This window comes from Echeneis naucrates, chromosome 12 (assembly GCF_900963305.1).
Source record: "Echeneis naucrates chromosome 12, fEcheNa1.1, whole genome shotgun sequence".
Lineage (NCBI taxonomy): Eukaryota > Metazoa > Chordata > Actinopteri > Carangiformes > Echeneidae > Echeneis > Echeneis naucrates.
In genome coordinates, this window is record NC_042522.1 from 1,927,789 (window position 1) to 1,948,598 (window position 20,810).

Sequence of the window (20,810 nt, forward strand, 5' to 3'; positions counted from 1 at the left end):
ACCAATTTACTGAAGTAATCCAAACTCAGAATGGATGAATAAACAAACTATGACATAATAATAAAATGAACATTGAACAGTGCACCTTTTCACAGTGGGGCTGCTCATGTTCAGACAGGTTGTCTCCACCTGCCATCTGAAATTAAATTCATGATTTTCTTCCTCTTCCCTCCTCTGAGCCAATCACCTGTAATTACTAACCCTTTATTGGTTTATTTGAGCAGATGTGTCCTGAAACTCTTCATCCATCCACCAGATGTCCTCAGATTTCCCTCCCCATCTGACAGATCCACCTTTCACCAGTCTGCACTCACCTACTCATCTTCCGATGTCTCTGCTGGCTGAGAGCAGTAATCTGTTGTAGGCATCTGTTCTCTTCATTAGCTTTTAAGGTGGCTTTTCTGTATTTTAAGGAAATTATCTGTACAGTCTTGAGAATTTAGGTGTTTTACTGCTTCAGAAATCTGAACTGCTCTGTGTGGAGGAATATAGAGTATAGAAAATAAAGTATCACAATCAGAAAACCACTTCAGCAGGTTGTGTTTATTTATTTTGATTAAGCATATCATATTAGGGCCAGCAGACAGTCTATCTACAGCCTTCCAGAAGGCAGAGTTAAATAAGTAAACTAAGGGGGGATGGTTTTGACTGATACATGTGTAACGTCTAATACAGAGTGAATCAACATTAGGTTCAGTACACAGCAATATCTCTTAAAAACAACAATTTTGAAGGCAACATTTCACCCGTGACTGTCAGCTCCAGAGATGACCCTGAGGAAGGAAGTATCCTAGGAACTCTTCTTCTCCTCAAACATGATGTTTGCTGTAGCTCTCTTAGCTGCAGATAAATGACAAACAAACATCACATCTTGTTTATCATCTAGTCATCTGATGATCAGTGGAGCAATTGTACTGCTAAGAGCTTGCCATGTCATCACAAAATTTGTTGAATTATTTTATTTAAGTAACCATGTTGAACCGAGCCACAATGCACCCACAAGCTGACCAGCTTTTTATCGGTTTGCTTGTCTCCTGTCTGTGCACATACAGTATTGAGCATTTTAGTACAACTCAATTCACCATAAAGATGTTTTCATTCAGAGTTTCAAGCAAACTCTGAAACACTCAGCTGCTACTAAAATACTGGCTTTATAACCAGGAACTTGCAAGACAGATTCAGCAACTGAATGAGTTAAGGACGGAGACAGTTGTTAGTTCAGCTTGTCAATAATGGCACAGAGAGAAAATTAGAAGTTTATTCACGGTTAGCTTCTCCTCCCTAACTTTTCTCCTTCGGGCATGTGTTGGGTGTGCCTGTCCCTTTTGTCTTCTCCTCCTGTGTCCTCGGCATGTTTGTGTTAGCTTCTTGGCATACATGCACACACAAACACTGACTAACTTAAACTCCCTCAACCCTCATTCATTGATATTATTATTTATAGTAAACATCACTCACCCTCATCTTTGAACTTGTCTGCAGCTTCGGAGGCCTTGTCTTTCACGTTCTTCACCAAGTCGTCAATTTTAGCTTCATTTTTGAGGAAAAATGGTCGGACAATACGGTTATAAATCTGGACTGATCCGTTGGAAGGAGTTGGGGCCATGCACCAAACCAAGAAGGCACACTGGGAAGGAAGACAATGACACTCATTATCAATCGCAATACAAATATTTATGATCATAACGATCCCAGAATCTGTGAACGTTGACATAAAAACCAGGCCAGCATACTAATTACGCACATTTCTTACAGTTAATCACATCTAATTAGAAAAAACAATTGCAGCCTCCTGAGCCTAGCCCGTGGAGAATACCTCATTTATGTCTATTGCAAATGAATTCCTGGCACCAAATTTACAGTAACCTGGAGAGTCAATGCGAAGGAACATGCCTCAAAGCAGGTAACTCCAGATCAGTTCCTGAGCCAATATGTGATTTCATTCCGTCAGACAGAAAAACATTTTTTTGACAGTCTTTAAAGGTTCTGTCTCACAACTGGTATTTTGAAATGTATCATAATCCATCCATCCATCTTCTACCGCTTTTTCCGTTTCCGGGTCGCAGATGTATCATAATCATGATTATTAATTCCTTACTCATAAATGTAGTCAACTCTAAATGTGTACATCAATGTAGTCCAATTTTGATTCAGAAGGGAGAGCTACTTCGTCATTGCTACCTTGCCAAAGCCTGACCCTGCTCATACCTCAAGGCTATTTGAAAAACATACAAAGAGGAGGGCACGTGTGGAACCAAGATTCTTCACAGGCCAGTTTGTGGATAGCATACAATCCTCCACCTGCGACTCAGAGAGCCCACAACTTCCATTAACTAGAACTTTAATCCTTAATTAGAGCTGCAAGCAGTGATGAACAGGCCCTTACACATCTCTGCAACTTGGACTGCCCCAGACTCACCCCCAGCCAAACACAATAAAATTTGAAACGTTTGTGTGGCATGCACGCACCATCAAGTTTACATAATTTGGAAGTGTACAATGTGGAGAACACGTCCTCTATATATCATAGAAATTGGACAATGTTAGTCTCAACAGGCTGGCTTCTTGTGTCCAGTGGGTGGCGCACAGACTCTGAGCCACTATTGACATATAAGGCCTGATCTACTAAAGGTTTGCTCGTATAAAAACGTGTGAAAACCAGCAAAAAAATGTGCAAGCTGCTCTATTAACTGTGCGCGCTGAAGACTGCGTCTTTGAAGTGAGCTAAAGGACACGTGCTGTTCATTTAGCACCTTGGCCTTGAATATGGAATATGAGGCGTTTCTGCCCAAGTGAGCAAAATACTGGGAGGAAAAAATATCAGCACACGCATTACGATTTATGAAACCTAAAAGTAATTGCAGGGATTATGATTGCATCTAAAGATAATATGTTGGAAGGGCAGGTGCAAATCATCCCAGCTTTACGCACAATGGCTGCTGTCATTGTCACCAGGAGAAACACAGAGATCAGAACTGATTTTTCTTGTTTGCCTCAGTATATTTGAGATGACAGAAGAAAACGTTATTCAGACATATCGTTGAGCCTGTGTACAGGAATCACAAACACAGCCACTCATTAAACGTGCAGGTGACTCCAGAGGAGTCATAACTCATGTTGTGGCTCCTGGGTCAGTGCATGACTCGTTCATCATGAGAAATAGTATATTTTCAAAGTTAGGAGATGGCGAGTATGGTGATGGCTGGCTGTTTCTATATACTCTATGCTATATAAATCATTTCTCTCATCATTGAACAAGATTGAACCATGTAATTTCATATGTTTCAAAGGTGAAAGTGCATTTCCCCTCCATCCCATCCTCCTGACTCCAATACTCAACCCTACCACACGGGGAGAGAATCAATACAATGTGGTCCCTCTACGCACACTGAACATAGTGAAGCGCATGTTTGGGGTTCAGGTGTTTATTTGCCCCCTCTACAAGCACTTCCAATTCAACGGAATCAAATTTCATTCTGCACTTTTGCTCTTTCTCCACACTTGCCATGATGGAAAGGGTGGCAGCGCACAAACTCCTCATTTAAATACTGCTGTTTGCACCTATAGTGACTTTGGCAATTTCCAATTTCTCCTAGTAGATCACCCACAAATGCATGCAAACCAAGTGCACAAAATCATCATCATCATGAGCCCGCAATTTAGCGCCCCTTATCTGGGATCTTAATAGATCAGGCCCATAGACCTGTTTAGAGTGGGAGTCTGACCTGAGGGGTATACTACAAAGGAAACTCAAAAGAGTCGGGCTTTCTTTGGGTGAGCTGGCTCAACAAAGCAGAAAGCTACAATCACAGATAACGAGTATCACAGTGGTGGTTATCATCTTGATTTGTCGATCCAGGCTTTCCTCATCAGGCTTTGTGCGAGTTCACATAAAAAGGGGCGTTTAGGTGTCATTTGATCCTATTTCCACAGAAAAATGGACCGAAAAATGGACCGAAATGGACCGAAATATTTCAGCCAAGAGGAGCAGATTATGATAATGGCGAACTATGAAGAGTTCAGACCAGAACAGCTAAAAGCAACACTGTTTCTACAAACAAGGCGAGAGAGGAAGCCTGGCAAAAAAACTGCAGATTGTGTAAATACGTACGTTAATATATGTAATATAATATATATCATTATATAACATTAATTCCCTCCCTGACATTGTATCACAATGAAGGATACATGGAAATCAGATTAGGGCTAAATCAAAATGAGATTTATTTGATTTGTCTTATTTGTGATAAAGTCTAAGCTATTTTCTAATTGGTCTTCTATTAGTTGTAGTGCCAGCAGGGCAAAACGGTCTTGGCAGCAAATCTGGACCAAGCACAAGAATATAATCCAAAGTGTTATGTATTTATCCCTCTTTTAGTGGAATGTGGATGATACACTGTGTTAAATATTAAGTGTTGATATTATCTGATGCAAACAAGAAGAAATGAGAGGACAAAGACTGGAGGGGCCCACTCCAGCAGATTCCAAGGCCTCAGAGGAGCTGGATCATGGAGGGGATACAACTGGGTATTCAGTTAGACTCTGGAGCTGGCAGCTCCCAGCAGCTGTTCTCTGTCCAGGGGATGTATAAGTGCTTTGGTGGTAAAATACTAAATGCATATTTATTGTTTCTCAGATGAGAAAAGTCTATTTGTGAATAATGAACACAGTGCACCAGCATAACTGAAAATGCTATCTCACTCTGTTGCTTGATGAACACCTCAATGTCCTATTAATATATGTTGGAGCGGATAGTTTGAGGGCCTTTTATACAAACGATTTAGAGCTGGTTAATCAGAAAAAAGAGCTGGAAATCAAGGGACTAAAACGAGATTGAGCAACTGGAGTACGAGAAAAAGATACTGCAGTAAATGGTACTTTAAAGTGTTGTTAAGGATGATTGACATTGGATATTTATGACTTTTTCCCAGAAAAGGCAGAACTTTAATAAATAATAAAACACATCCTGTGATTGGTAGGGGGTGAAAAACTGCCGGTGATACTGTAAGTGTATGGCTTCGTTTGGTTGTATTACTTACATAAGGTTCAACAAGATTGCTGAGAATGGTTAGGGTTAGGGTTAGGGTACTGCTCATCGCACTCATATCACTCCGGTCTGGAAAAACTCTCTCCCTCCGAAGAGCACCTCTTAAAATTCAGGCACCTAAATCCACTGGATTTTCCAAAAACAGTGAGGTCATGTTCAAGGAGGATGATCAGTAAAGGTGCAGCGCTTTTTATTGCCGACTTTAAGATGAAACTCAGAAACTCATTCCGGACCAGGTTATGATTGCAGTATAAGTTACCATGGTGATATAATCAGCTTAAAAGAGAGCCACCTTCGTGACAATGTATGGACAATGTATGTTGGCCTTATAAGGAAGTGCTATTATGAGTGTCCACTCTTTGGCACCAGAGAACTTCCACCAATCTTATGTTGTGTCATGTCGTAACGTACAATGTGGAGAACACACCCTGTAAATATGTAAATCTGATGATGTTTGTGTTATAAAGGTGACCTGTATTCTGGAGTTATAAGGATTTCCTCTTCTAAGGCAACATATTGAAATTGGCGCCATAACCGCAGCAGGAGTAGTGGACGAAAAAGACGTTCATAACTTTTCATCTTCAAAGTCTTGAATTGATGCTCAGTGCACGTGAAGTCTTTTGAATAAATAATGCAGAAGGAGTTCTTTTATGTATGGATCGTGCTGACTACCTGTGTCCAGTAGGTGACGCTCTGCTTGTCACTCAGTAATAAAAGATACTCGCCACATCACCACGCCAACCAAGTATGACTGACAAAAAAGATTATGCTAGTTTTATTTCCTTGTGGTATTGAGATGATACTGAGTGAATATGAAGTAATTTGGATGAAAACTGTAGAGGAGAATGAAAATCGACAAATTCTGCCAAAAATCTTAATTTCAAATCAAAATGCCTGACTTCCTGAGTGAGGCTATAGGTCTTTGAGACTCATCATGACATATATGTTTAAGTATGCAAATCTTGAGCGAGGGCCTCAGTTTTTTTGATTTTCAAGGTAGCGCTGTTGAGTCTTTTTTTTTTTTTTTTAAATGTGCATTTCTGCAAGAAATTAAATATAGACATTTCACGCAGTCCAGATATGCTGTTCAAATTTCTTGAGTTTTGGTATATGTTAAAGTCCCCAAAAAGGCAGTGGAAACAACGGAAGGATAACAACGCCAAGGGATCCAATGGGATCACACTGTTGAGTGCTTGGGCAGTAATAAATTGTGAGCAGGTGAGTTACCTAAAAATGAATCCCATGGATAGCTGCTATGAAGGAAATAATTAGCTGTAGAGATCAAATGTTTTTTGGACTGTAAACATGTGGCTGTAAAGTACTGTAGGAAATTTTAACACAGGAGTCTGGACTGACACACTGTTGGAGCTGGATTTTGTTGGCTTTATTTTTTTAGCCTTGGGGACTGGTTTTGATTTAGACTGAACTTTAAGTAATTCTGTTACCGATAGTTTAATTTGCTTAGACTGTTTGCTACTGCAGGGTTTATCACTTTATCAAACTGTAGCCTACTTTCCTAAGAAGTTTTTAATGAGGTCAATCAGCTGCTGTGAGCTATCGCTCACTCAAACATGTCTTGTCATATGTCAGCCAACAACAGAGCGTTGGCTTTCAGCTGTGAACAAAGATATAAGCCATGTAATAGGTTCAGTTAACGAGTAGACAGCCCACAGATTAAAATGAATTATTGTCACAGCCTCAACATTGAACCAATACATTTGCTCTGCCAGATCTCTATCTTTAACACCATACCTTTGCCTAAAGAGAAATACAAGCTATCATCATGTTATCACTTCTAACAAGCATACTAACACTTTGCTCAGCAGTTTCAAAAATCCTATTAAATCACCCAGTCAGCAGCCAACAGTCACAGCATGTAATGGGACTGTGGGGCATTCACAGGAAAAGAACCTATAGCTGCTTTTTCAAAAATACTGTTGTTCTTCACCTTGGTTAGCATTTCAACCTTACATAACCTTGAATATTACTTTGCCCCTGATATTATAGGATAATATAGAATGTTGAAATCGTTTTCAATGACTTTCTAGGACTGGAAAACTTTCCAGGACTCATGACCATGTGAAACTGGGCTGATGTTTATTAGTTTGGTAAATTGGTAGTAGAAGTGCTAGAACAAAAAGAACAAATTGCTGGATTAATGACTGTATATTCATATTAAAAACACTTTCATTGAACTTGTCCTTGTCCCCTCAACTCAGTCTCTGCCCCTGACAGCTCCTGTCTAGTTCCTGTGTATAAATGTTCAGTGAGACTAAGTGACTCAGGTGTGATAGCAATCACCATGGTAACACAGAGGAAGTACAACTTCCTTTAACTGGAGGAGAGGGTGTGTTTGTGTGGCTGACAGGAAACAAACATATGTAAATTCCACCAGAGACCAACTAGGTTACAGTGTCAACATCACACTGTGTGCTGGAATTTACAATGAAAATAGGTCATATAAGATGTATGTTATTAAGGCGAAAGCAGATATTACAAATATAAATCAAGTCACTGTCTGAATCTCATTGAAACATAAAGCTTATTTCACTCAGGATGTGTCTTTATGTTTTGCAGCTATTCTTGTACAGTCTGATGTTGAGGTAAAAGCTAATAACCCAGAAAAACCAAAACTAAACCCAAAAAACAATGCGAAATACGAATCTATTGACTACACTGCTAACTCAGTTTTGCTCAAGACAAATTTTTGATCAGATTAATTTCATGGCTGCTCTGGATTAATTTAGATTAATCGTGATTAATATTCATTATTAATTAATTGTGTTTCATTTTGTGGGGACAAAAAAAAAAACGTAAAATGTAAAAAGGTAATACATCAATACTGTGTAGTGTGTGTTCACTTAAACTAAAAAGCATTTATGGTGTCCAGTATATAAATAAAAAAAGTACCAACCACATTATATTTAGAAACCTTTTTTTTAACAAACAAATATCGCCTTTAATCAGCTGCTGAGGCTCACTTGTTCACTTGTTTATGGTAGAGATGAACTGACCGCTTCTTATGGACAATATTACCTGGAGTGGAGAGATGTTTGCGAGCCAGCAGTGTCAGTGTCATTGTCATGTCATTTGTCTTCAAATTTAATATTTTGATTGAAACAAATCTCAGAGAATCAGTATTAATTCATTATGCCACAAAAAGTATGGGTATTGTTATAGAATCATAAAAGTGTGGTATCGCCCATCACTACTGACCATCTCTTCAAAGGACAGTCCTGCATACTAATGCTCAGCTTTGCTCTGTGCTGCCGGCTGCCATCTTAGATAGCAATTTAGGGCAACTCCACTTACGCACTGCCCAACATGCGTCGCCAGAGAGGGTTTTTGGGGGTTTTTTCTGGATTTTGAGACATATTCATTCCGTTAAAAATGTAATGCAAATGAATTAATATGGATTAATGTGTTAATTTGGACAGCCCTAATATCAACATATGGCAGCGGATAGCTAAGCAGTAAATAAAAAATAATGATTATGATTATCCATCAGGGCAATTTGGATTAGTTAAAGAACATGGATCTGACCTGCTCTGGGCACCATCCAGTTTGTCAGCCTAGTCACTGTGCGTGTGGTACAATGTGTCCATCACACAGCCGTGCCCCTAAGTGATCCTCTGCTTTGAAGTTTGCGTTCCTCTAAATTAGACCACAATTGAAAGAATGAACCTGACTGGCCTCTAAGTCATTAGCAAAAAAAATTTCTGAGTGAAAATGAAGTGACATTTAGTGGTAGTTAATCAACATGCTTGCCAAAGTAGACTCATGTACATATACATAATATATAATGCAGTTTTATTCTGATTTTTGACACTGCAGCCAAATGACAATCGCAGTATGTGGTTGCAATTGGCTCCTGGCACGATATCTGTGGGAAGCTTTGCTAAGCTCAGTTGCAAAGTTGAGTTTCCTCTGTGTGACATGGAAGTTACACCACTATCAGTTCAAACTGTTTGAACAGTTGTTGCTAACCCCTCCACTTTGTAGCCAATAGACCACTGCTGACTGAGACACATATCTTAGATTTTATACATGATCATCTCCTTTTTGCACATAATTAAGTTCAAGAAAAAAGACTATTGAAAAGAACACAACATAAAGCTGACATTATGTTTACCTTTAGGGCTTCTCTCTATCTCTGCCTCATTTATACAAACACAGGCTACTGACAAGGCTCTTGGTACTCAGGAAGTCTTTGTCATCACAGCCATGTGCTCCACCCTCCACTGACAACATGTCGATTAATTTACTCAGTTCAGAGGGACTGAGAGCAAACACTCACTCAAGGAGGTCCTATCGCACCTGTGAGATATCAAGGTGGGAAATCTACCCAATAGTTTTAGTTTTATGAATCAATGCTTCAGCACATTGACTCAAACACCTATACCTTTCCAATATAGTAGAATGGGAACCAGGAGAGGAAGATGTCAGCAAAAAACTCTGCCACGCTGAAGATTCCATACACCACCCAGTAAGTCAGCCATTTAGTATCGTCCTCTTTGGTGGCACTTTCAATAGCCTTAATCCTGCAGAGAGAGAGAAAGAGAAATCAGGTAATACGCATGGATGGTTTCACACATGATGAACATGAACCTGCAGCTTGTATGAGGTTTTGAGTTGGGGCATACAACTCTTTGAAGGGAGGAGAGACTTTATATGCAACTGAAAATATCTTGAAAAAGGTTAAATTATCATCTCCTATTTTCGCTTCTGTGCCAAAAATTACTTCAGTGTAGGTAAAAAGAAAGGAATAATAAGCCTGCTTGATTGCATAACCGAGTTTTATGTGTAAGTGGACAAGGATGACAGCCAGACACTGGTTGTGATGGTACTGTAGCTCTCCTCCTGTTGTACATGAAGGATTATGGGTAATGGTGTTTGTAGGATTGGTTATTCAAAGGCACCTGAGGCAAAGGTATGGGTGCAAATTAGGGTCAAGAGTAGTATGTCAACAATAATATTCAGCCCACCACATGTGACAATCAAGATGTTTTTTTCGGGGGGGTTGAGTGACTGATTCCTGGCCACCAGCACAAATCAGGCCCCATGCTCCACTGCGGACAGGATGCTGGTGCTAACAGTTATCCACAAAATCAGCTCAGCTTTCTTTTTGCAAATTTTGCCTACAAAAAGTGGCGGAACGTCAAATTTATTTATGTATTTCAAGCTTCTGTGAGATTTGTGAGATTGAAAACCTTTGACAGGAAATTGTTATGATTCTTTGCTTCACCTGCTCCATTAATATAAGCCTCTCCTCTGATTGGCTGACTGTTTTCTGAGTGATCCAGTAAAAATATATCAGCTTTCAGGTAAAGCACTCAGGAGAAACCAAATCCTGCAGCTGGATAGTAGGTCCAGGTGGGTGGGGCTTTGGGCGTGGTTGAGGGTGGTGACTGCTTCGTTATGACATCAAGTCCTTACTTTCAAGGTTTCAAGAATCCGTCCTCATTTATAAACAACTATGTTACCTTAACATCAACTAAACAAACTCTGAATAAAATACCATATATTTCACCGACTGTCTTCTGTTGAGATTTGAGATCAAAGCCCATTCACATTATTTTGTCCTTCCTGAAATAAAGACATGGTTGTGAAGCAACTAAAACTGTCACATGTTCTATTTGTGCAGTCACAGTATCAAAGACTTTTCGGCTGAAAATAATCCCCGGCACTCTCCATTGGTCTAGTTGTGGAGTCATTCTCTGAGGCCTTCAGGCATCCAAGAAGAGCACAGAGCCAAAGAATAAGACCGGCCTACATTGACAGCCTGAATCTCAGTCTTTGAGATAACAATAACTGTTCAAATTATTGCAGAATATTATTCAACCATTTTATATAACTGCAAAGCCATCGTCACAAGATTATGTTATGAAACTCTAACTTCACAGATAATGAGGCATTTGGAAACACACGTGTGGTTCTCAGGAAAAAAAACAATATATCGAATATTAAGTCAAAGCTATTCAGTGATATATGTGGCGTTCCCTTTTCATGTATTGTTCAAAACACGTCGTTTTAAATTCAGATGAAAGATTTCATTAGACTATGTGCTTGTGTGTGAGTGTGTGTCGGGAAGGCCCCTCCTTGTTCGTTGTTTGAAGAATGAGACACTCACGATATGTAGGCTGGGTAAAGGAAGCCGATGAGGTTGCAGAGCAGCGAGGCTCCATAGCCGATGACCAAGTACACAGCGATGACAGCGATGACAGCTGCAGCACAGCGGATGTTGAACAGTTCAGAACACACACAAACGGGCCATCTCTACATGTGAAAGAACATTCCTGAACCTGCCCACACTGTTACTGATCATGTCTTTTTTAGCTCAGGACTGAAGGTTGTCTGGCGTCTTTCTTCTTTTTCCATCCCCGTCAACACTCACCGACAGCGATGTACGTCCTGTTCACTCCGGTCCTGGTCTCGATTTTCTCCAGAACATCTGTCATCAGATTCTTCTCATGGAGAAACTTTTCAAACCTTTCCTTTAGCCCCTGAGCCATGGCTGCACTTACTTCCTCAGCTATGCTGCTCAATTCCGAAATAACGTTGAACCAAAGAGCTCCACCCTGAAAGCTCCAGACTCAGCACTCACCCGCGCCTTCAAAATAAGAGCTGGGGCCTGGTGCAGCTCATGAAGATGGAAATTCAACTGTCGCTCTTCTTGATCAAATCTGACAAACTGTTATAGGTCACATATATGTCCCTCCCTTTATGTCGATTATAAAGAGATCTATTATATTATACTAGATATTTTATTTTTCAGGCCAATTTCAACAACACTATAACAAAGAAAACAAAATGGGAAACAACAATGCACAAATTAAGAAACAAATTTACATCAGATGGCTATATTAAGAGTTATAATTTACATGAAATACCAAATCTATTGAACCACTGGAAAAATGTATATGCTAATATATTTTATTCATTATGAGATTTTCTTCAATTTAAAATGTCTCTGTTGTCTGTCAGACTTTTGACCTGACTATATTTTATATTGTTATGCTTTGAGTGATAAGATATTTATTGAACAATATCAGCATATATAGATAACCAAACATATTTGTATGGGCTAGACGAGTATTAATAGATTACATTTCTAGTTGGATTATATTTGTATTAAGTTTTAGATATAATTAAATGAACGTATATTTCACATCTGGAAATTCAATATATGTACATTACACATTGCCAATGGGTAAAGTCCTACAAGTAACCTCCTGTTCCCACATTTGGACTATTTTACTTGATAAATTTGTTAAATTATACAATGAAATAATCATTCGTCAAATTCGGTCTTGTAGATGTGAATTATGGATATAAATGCTGTGAATTCAGAACGTAAATTATAGTTTACAAAAGACAGATTAGAAGTAATTAAGGCCATATAATGTCATTTAAATTCCAGCAATAGATTCATTCTGATCTGTATTTAGACAGTTCTTAACATTAACATAAATAAATCCATCTCACCTCCAGTTGCATGTTAGAAAAACTGTAGTGATAATAGTGAGTGTTGTTAGTTACCTAATACTTGACCCACTCCGATAAGTAGTCTTTACATATTTACTGTGAAAGTAATAGGAAATGACTGTGATCTCCTCCACAGTGGCAAGCTTGGTGAAGCTATTGCTCAACAATACTGATGCACTTGGGTATAAACCCTGAATTTCGTCTTATAGGCATTACATTCTCCCATATAGAGACAAAAGCTCCTCCCATCAAAGGTTGTAGGTTATTGAGGTTAGACGAAGAAGCAGTCATTTTACTGCCTGAGCTGCTGGAGAACCTATTACTTATCACAGAGAAATATCTCCTGACAGATCAAGATCAGGGCAAAATCCTTGAAACCCCAGCAGCAAGCCACACCCAAACTTGCTCTGATGACGATGCAAAATACAAATAGTAGCATAGAATCCAATGCTTTCAGCATCCTGCAGCGGATTTCAATATCAGCTCAATGTTTCATGATGGCAGGACATCAGTATTGATCACCTGCTTGGCTTATGATTAAGCATACTATGCAAAACTGTATGTTCAACTTGCAACAGGTTAGATTTGCTCTAATTGCATTGCACTACATCATACTGGATTTAATTGGTGGCTCCCAGAATCTGTATATCCATATAATGTCATCAATAGTGTTGTAAATGGTCATACTGTCTATACAGTGTCAGAAATAGGACATGATGTTTTGGTAGTGTGAGCAGTGTATCCTAAGACCCTGCATCCTCATATGATAGCAATACATTTTGGGTTCTCTTTGCAATACTTAATTTTGCTCAGACCTTTTAGCATCATTCATGCACACTTGTGTCTGTCATATTGTAGTCACCAAAGCACATCATAATTATCAGTGTACAATAAAAATGGCAAACAATTCCCACTGACATGCATAAAAAATAAAAGCTTGACTCTCAGGAGGAAATGTTAAATCGCTTGAGCAACCAGCAGCAGCTGCAGCACTGCAGACTCCTGATCAGTGGCTTGAATTGGCATTAATGCAGAAAATTACAATTACAAATTAGCATTTATCATGCTGCCTTGGCATTGTTAATGAATTAATTGTCTCAAATTCATTTCAAAATTAACATTTTAAAAAAGGCCTCGTCCCTTGGACTCAGGTGTGAACCCACCATGATGTTTGTGTGAATGTGATCTCAACTCCACAAGTACTTGTGCAGCTGTGTTCACCTGAATTAGGAACTGGACAAGACTGACAACATTAATGCATATGCAAGACTTGAGAGCAGGTCTATCTGCTAAAACATCATACAGGGTGTACTTCTATAAACATAAGTATTGTGAAAATCAGCCAATTTCCATCTTGTTGTCTGCTGGGTCATCAGCTACACTGCTGACAAGTAGCGACTAACAGACTCATCAAGAGAACCAGCTCTGTTCTGAAAAACTCCTGGACAGGAAGATGATGGTGAAGCATCTTTCACCTTGCACAGCACTGCCTGAGATCTGAGCAGCTCCTTCAGTGCCAGTCTGCTGCACCCGTGGTGCGTGACAGTGGGATACCACAGGTCTTTCCTTCCTGCCACTGTCAGACTGGGGAACAAAAACAGCACTGAGGTCACCTCAAACACAACCTTGTAGCATAGGCCGGGGGCTTCTTGTCACACTTTTTGCTTTCACTTCAGTTTCTACTCCACATCAAATTGAACAGTCATTTCTTGGGTTCAAATCTTTAGATTTCCAGTCCCCAATTAATTGTAGACTGATAAATGGTGAGAGAAGAATTTTTTATTTTACATAGTCCGCTGATGTTGAGACGATCAGTGTTACAATATGCCCATGGCCGGACCTAGAATAATTAACACTCATCAGCTGTACTATATTATTGATCTTCTGCTATTTTTGACACATTAAAATGCCTATTAATATTTCTACTATATTGCTTAACTATATTAATTTGTTACACTTGATTCCCTACCACCACCACCAGAGATTTAGATAAGAAATGGATGGACATGTGGACATGTACTGGTGGACTGGATAGAGATAGAGAGAATGCTCTATAAAAAAAAGTACATGGTGATTGAACAAATTATTGCTCTTTTTTTATAGAAAACAGAACGATGGAGCATCTCCTGCTTTCAGGTTAATGCTGAATGGTCAATGTTTACATAAATTTCAGATATATAACCTATGTCCTATATCCAGTGGATGTATCTGTGTAATGATAACCTATCCCAGTGGCATTTGTCACTACGTTACTCTTGACATGGGGACAATTTCTCCGGGAATTCAGTTTGCAAGGTTTCCCATTAGACCATGAATTCAGTCAGAGGTGGCTGTAGTTCAGAGTAAATTTGTCCTGCCTCACTTTACAGGTGATTCTACTCCGAGCCTGCAGATGTCGCTTTCAAAATGTTTCACAAATAGTGATACCTTCAAGTGCCGTAGTATTTATCTTCTTTTTTTTCACAGTTTAACATGTTTTGGTTAAAATTTGTATGTACGTACATATACTCATGTCTTAACCGATGAGACCCAGCAAAGTAGAAGACTTTATAATCTCCGTATTTTTGTAAGGTTGAATCGGAATATTGAAATGCTGTAATTCTATTAGACTACGAGTAATCACTGTTTATTGAAACTACATTTGAGAGTCCGAGTTGTTATTAAAGGTGGCATCACGGCGTTTCGTGCTAGCTACAGAAAAGATGCAGCGAGACCGAGCAAGCAACGCCGGCGGGGCTGAAAAGTAAGAAGAAACCCGTCAGTGGAAGTGAAACGTTTGTGTTTTTGTTGTTGTTTAGCTTGTGGTGGTTCAAAAACGTTTTCTGAATTCTGGGTGAAATGTCTCCTTTTCAGGCCCGACCGAGAGGCCGCCATAATGTCGAAATACTACGATGGAGTTGAATTTCCTTTCTGCGACGAGTTCTCCAAATACGAGAAAATGGCCAAAATAGGCCAGGGCACCTTTGGGTGAGTTACTGTGTGTTAAAATGCCTGAATGCTACTCTTTACCGAGCTAATGGCTAACATTAGCCGTAGCGACTAAGCGACTGATGCCCCCCATCCCCCAACGGATCACGTGTAGCACTGGATAATAAACAGTGTGAGGAGTCAGTTCTGTTAGTCAGTCTGTAGTTGCCGGTTAGCACTTGTCTGAGCTGTCAGACGGTCTGTAGTCGCCGGTTAGCACCGGTCTGGGCTGTCAGTCGCCGGTTCTGTTGGTCTGTAGTCGCCGGTTAGCACCGGTCTGGGCTGTCAGTCGCCGGTTCTGTTGGTCTGTAGTCGCCGGTTAGCACCGGTCTGGGCTGTCAGTCGCCGGTTCTGTTGGTCTGTAGTCGCCGGTTAGCAACTGTCTGGGCTGTCAGTCAGTCTGTAGTCACCGGTTCTGTCGGTCTGTTGTCGCCAGTTAGCTCCTGTCTGGGCTGTAGTCGCCGGTGTGTCAACCGATTTGATTCCCCCAAATTCCTGTTCCCCTTTACGCTGATTTACTGCTGAGTCGTGCGTAGTTGCTAAGTTACCGTGCGTACTTAAGGAAGAAACACAAATAGAAACACAGCTGGGTGTACGGAAAGCGAAATGGAAAAAGCCAATGTGTAGGTTACTGGTGTGTTATTTATTATACAAAAAATAAATTGAGAATGCGTTTGTTCGGCCATTCATTGTCAATATTTGTGTAAATGGATGCCAGCTAGCATAGCTGTGCGAGAGTAGCCTACGTTAAGTAAACCTCACTGCCAGATAACTTACACTAGTTAGTCGCTTCGAACCAAATCGGTTGACACACCGGTTCTGTCGGTCTGTAGTCGCCAGTTAGCTCCTGTCCGGGCTGTCAGTCGCCTTCTTCCTCTCTGTGGCTACAACAGCAGGAGAGCAGCTTTTAGGTTTGCCTTATCAGCTCACACTCTCGCCTTTATGTTTTAAAGACGTCGTTTGTTTCTCACATATATCATTGTCACTTGAGCAGCTGGGCTGTGCAACAGTGTTAGCAGATAGAAATGTTGCAGTATCCTACCAGCGGCTTTTAATTTTATTCAATAACACAACATAACAGACCATGTATACTAGTTGATCAAACTTAAACGGAACCGTTGGAGGGGAGCACCTTTTGCAGAACAGCGCCTCTACCTGACACTATCTCACTACTACATTACTCCATGTATTAAACATGGATTCGGGTGAACCAATATGTGTCATGATACTGCCTTATTGCTATCTTGAAACACATAACAAATGCTATGTTGAGCGCCGATTAAAAAGATGCTTGTGAGACGATGCCTAAAAACAGGGCAATATGTGATAGATGAAGTATCCCTTGCATGCGTGCGTTATCATACATCTTCAGAAAAGAAAAGACAGCCATCTTAATTTCATTTTCATGTTTTTCTGTTAATTTTATGTCTTGGGTATTTATTGACCCTGTTTTGTTTTTTTTTAGAACCACTTCATTTGGAACTACTGTATGAGTATACATAACTTAACCACAATGCAAAAAATGAATCAAAATGTTCAAGAAAAAAATTCAAGATTAGAAAGTGGAGGTATTACAATAATCAATCAAATCAGTGTTCATTCATATTTTGTTCGTTTTTAACTAGAAATTCAATATATACCATATTTAATAGTAATTTTATTTTTACAGATTCCTCATGTGTAACTTAAAGCTCAATCTCCAGAGTTTGATGTTGCCCTGTCTTGTAATGCAATTCTCTCCTTTCACAGTGAGGTGTTTAAAGCGAAACACAGACAGACGGGAAAGAAGGTTGCACTGAAAAAAGTTCTGATGGAAAATGAGAAAGAAGGAGTAAGTGACAGTTGGAGTCTATTAGTCAGTTTACAGTCTAATGGACTGAATAGATTGGACAAGAATTTGTGGGACTTTGTGGATCATCTTGTTGACCCATAGAGAAACACTGCAAGGTGAATTTGCAAAAAGTCTCATGTAACCCTGTGGCTTTGATGGTTTTATTTTTGGTGGCTTTTTTGTTTTGTTTTTTTGTTGTTGTTGTGTTTTGTTTTTTTGTTTGTTGTTGTTTGTTTGTTTGTTTGTTTTTTTTTTTTTTTTTTTTTTTTTTGGGGGGGGGGGGGGGGTCCGCCCTAGAGGCTTTTGCATCCATCCTGTACTCAAAAGTGCAGCTCATCTTTATCTTTGTTTCAGTTTCCAATCACAGCACTCAGAGAAATCAAAATCCTGCAGCTGCTCAAACATGAGAATGTGGTCAATCTCATTGAGATCTGTAGGACCAAAGGTTTGTGTTGTAGTTTATTAAATTTCTTTTATACTCTGAGAGCTAGATTATTAACAGGAGGCAGATGTACTGCACTATTATAGTTTGTTGGTAGACATCTCTCATTCTTTGTTTTCCTTTTCATTGTTCTTAAAGCTACTCAGTTCAACAGATATAAAGGCAGTATTTACCTGGTGTTTGACTTCTGTGAACATGACCTGGCTGGGCTGCTGAGTAATGCCAATGTGAAGTTCACCCTGGCAGAGATCAAGAAGGTCATGCAGATGCTGCTTAATGGATTGTACTACATTCACAGAAATAAGGTGTGGCATCAACATTAGTAGTTGCTTTCAACCTTAGGCTGCTTTAGGTTTCCAATCTAAAACAGAGGCCTCTAAAGACTGACAGTTGGAGGTGTGTGTGCGTGTGAGAGATTAATTTATTTTTTTTTTAATCTTGATGTTGCAATGCTTTGTGGTCTTTATCATGACAAAGCTGTTTGTTGGAACAGATCCTGCACAGAGACATGAAAGCTGCCAATGTGCTTATCACCAGAGATGGGGTACTGAAGCTTGCTGACTTTGGTTTAGCTAGAGCCTTTAGTCTGGCTAAAAACAGCCAGGGTAACCGCTACACCAACCGTGTTGTCACACTCTGGTACCGGCCCCCAGAGCTGCTGCTAGGTAAGCTGCCACCCTCCACAAAGTAAGAAACGTATGAACAACTTTGTATAACATCATGGATGTTGTGCATACACTGTTGGGAGCTTTGGTAATTTGTTTGGTTTCAACTTGCTCTGTGTGTATAGAGCCTTGTAGTAACTTTATGGTTTGGTGCTGTATAAATAAAGTTGACTTGACATTATTATATTTTAATTTTTTTTTTATATAAGGTGAGCGAGACTATGGCCCTCCCATTGACCTGTGGGGAGCGGGCTGCATCATGGCAGAGATGTGGACCAGGAGTCCAATCATGCAGGGCAACACAGAGCAGCATCAGCTCACGCTTATCAGTCAGCTTTGTGGGTCCATTACTGCAGAGGTGAGATGGAACAGTAATTTTGCATTACATTGTGTTTTTCTCCCGTTGGTAAACTGGACATTGAAAACTTGGCTTTCTATCAGGTGTGGCCTGGTGTGGACAAGAAATATGAGCTGTACCAGAAGATGGAGCTGCCTAAAGGCCAGAAGAGGAAAGTGAAGGATCGTCTCAAAGCCTATGTGAAAGACCCATATGCTCTGGACCTGATTGATAAACTCTTAGTCCTTGACCCAGCACAGCGGATAGACAGTGATGATGCACTCAACCACGACTTCTTCTGGTCTGACCCCATGCCATCAGATCTGAGGAACATGCTGTCCACCCACAACACCTCAATGTTTGAATATCTGGCCCCACCCAGACGTAGAGGCCACATGCCTCAGCAGCAGCCCAATCAGAACAGAAACCCAGCCACCACCAGTCAGACTGAATTTGATCGAGTGTTTTAATGGTTGAAGGTGTGACTTTTTGAAGAATCCCTCTTTCTTCCCTCACTTTCCTAAAAGCCGTTCAAACTAACTGGATGGTTAAACCGCAACAACTCACTCTGGACTTTAAAAGCAAACTCCATGTCATGTGTGCTCAGACTGTACACTTTTAACCTAAGGAGCCATTACAGTGTAAATATTTCATTTTATCCTATTTTTGAATTTATTTTTTTTTTGGGGGGGGGGGCGGGGGTAAATGCAAGACCTTAGCTCTTAGTTTTGAAAGTTGTTGAACCAAGGACTATAGCTGCCTAAGGTTGAGGAAAGCCACACATTCCTTTTTGGCTGAGATCTTTCTGGATGTTCATAGGTTCCCATATGTTTTAATGGCTGACCTGCAGACATAATAAAATGTTATCCTGATGTAACATCATGCGTGTGAATATATTTGTGTTGTTTATATATTGTATTTGTTTATGTTGTGGATGGTTGGGACTGACACTGAAGTTCCTCGCAAATATGGAGTTGGCATTGTGTGTGTATGTGCGCACAGTAGCAAAGTAAATATACTTAAGGACTGTACTTGAGTGATGTATTATTTGTCTACTTTCACTCCACTTCATGTGAAAAGCAAATGTTGCGCTTTTGACTCCACAACATTTCAATGAAGTACTTATTTGCGTTGGAAAACTCCATAAAACTCAAGTTTGGGCGGTGAGTTCGCAGGCGAGTAAAGGCAAGTAAAGGTGATCCAAGCTATGGCTTTGGTAGGCAATGGAGACGAAACCTTTCTCTTCCTGATCATCAGTGATGGTAGAAGTGGAACGTTCGAGAGATCAAACCATTTGGAACCATTGAGGACAGAGAATCGATCTTTTAGAACGTTCCAAGAGCAGCACCTAGTGGTTAAATGTGATTATACAATACATTCATCAGTAAGTGGAGTGTGTTTGTCCTTTTCTGTCTTGTCTTGTTTGGGTTTATAGTACTTGTATGGAAGAATATTTTGTTTTAATCAGTCACTGTTCATACGGGATGCTTGTTTACATTTTAGTATTTTTATTCAGGAAAAAAAATCCCTTCATCAGTGCTCAGACTGTGACGGTGTCTTGACTTGTTTGAAGTCTCTCCTCCTTTTGAGAATATTCTCTCACAAGGCACTGATGTGGCTGGAATTTAGAGAGACGTGTTGGCCAGCTGGAACAGATGAGGGAATATAGCAGTGGGTTGGTTCCAGCAAAATACTGTACATATAACACATATGTGTAACACATGTACATATAACAATATGGCTTCTTTTACTGATCAAGTGCATAATTTATGCTTATTGTGAATAAGTGTGTAAACTCACCATAAATACATGCTGGCCGTGGCTTGACTCAGCACTTGGCTGTGTTGTGCTAGGAATGCAGATGTCAGGATGTTTTGTCCATAAGTGTCTCTACATAGTTATAGTGTTATTGCAAAATGCACGTTGGTACATGCAATGAATACATTTTTTAACACAGGAAGCTCAAAGTGTTCCCAGACAGCTGACCTGGGACGGCTTCTACTCCCATCCATTTCAAAATGATCTCAAATCCAAGC

At 39.9% G+C, this 20,810-nt stretch overlaps 2 protein-coding genes across 2 annotated transcripts; one reads left to right on the top strand and one right to left on the bottom strand.

Annotated features, from left to right (window-relative positions):
- Positions 1-528: 528 nt before the first annotated feature.
- On the bottom strand, positions 529-11,608 carry reep5 (receptor accessory protein 5). Its single transcript, XM_029515351.1, has 5 exons — positions 11,442-11,608; positions 11,178-11,271; positions 9,450-9,588; positions 1,459-1,627; positions 529-840 (listed from the first exon to the last, which is right to left on the bottom strand). The coding sequence occupies exons 1-5, from the start codon at positions 11,557-11,559 to the stop codon at positions 791-793; spliced, it is 570 nt and encodes a 189-aa protein (XP_029371211.1). The 5' UTR covers positions 11,560-11,608; the 3' UTR covers positions 529-790.
- Positions 11,609-15,025: 3,417 nt separating this feature from the next.
- cdk9 (cyclin-dependent kinase 9 (CDC2-related kinase)) lies at positions 15,026-19,792 on the top strand. The gene is made up of 8 exons (XM_029515343.1): positions 15,026-15,275; positions 15,386-15,499; positions 17,249-17,330; positions 17,685-17,775; positions 17,911-18,077; positions 18,266-18,437; positions 18,647-18,795; positions 18,879-19,792. The coding sequence occupies exons 1-8, from the start codon at positions 15,235-15,237 to the stop codon at positions 19,242-19,244; spliced, it is 1,182 nt and encodes a 393-aa protein (XP_029371203.1). The 5' UTR covers positions 15,026-15,234; the 3' UTR covers positions 19,245-19,792.
- Positions 19,793-20,810: the final 1,018 nt, after the last annotated feature.

Coding starts and splice junctions, on each gene's coding strand:
- reep5 (XM_029515351.1), bottom strand. CDS start 11,559: ATGGCTCAGGGGCTAAAGGAAAGGTTTGAAAAGTTTCTCCATGAGAAG. Junction 11,272..11,441: donor CAGGACGTACATCGCTGTCG/GTGAGTGTTGAC, acceptor GCTGTGCTGCAG/CTGTCATCGCTGTCATCGCT. Junction 9,589..11,177: donor CTTTACCCAGCCTACATATC/GTGAGTGTCTCA, acceptor CTCTCTCTGCAG/GATTAAGGCTATTGAAAGTG.
- cdk9 (XM_029515343.1), top strand. CDS start 15,235: ATGCAGCGAGACCGAGCAAGCAACGCCGGCGGGGCTGAAAA. Junction 15,500..17,248: donor ATAGGCCAGGGCACCTTTGG/GTGAGTTACTGT, acceptor CTCCTTTCACAG/TGAGGTGTTTAAAGCGAAAC. Junction 17,331..17,684: donor TGGAAAATGAGAAAGAAGGA/GTAAGTGACAGT, acceptor TCTTTGTTTCAG/TTTCCAATCACAGCACTCAG.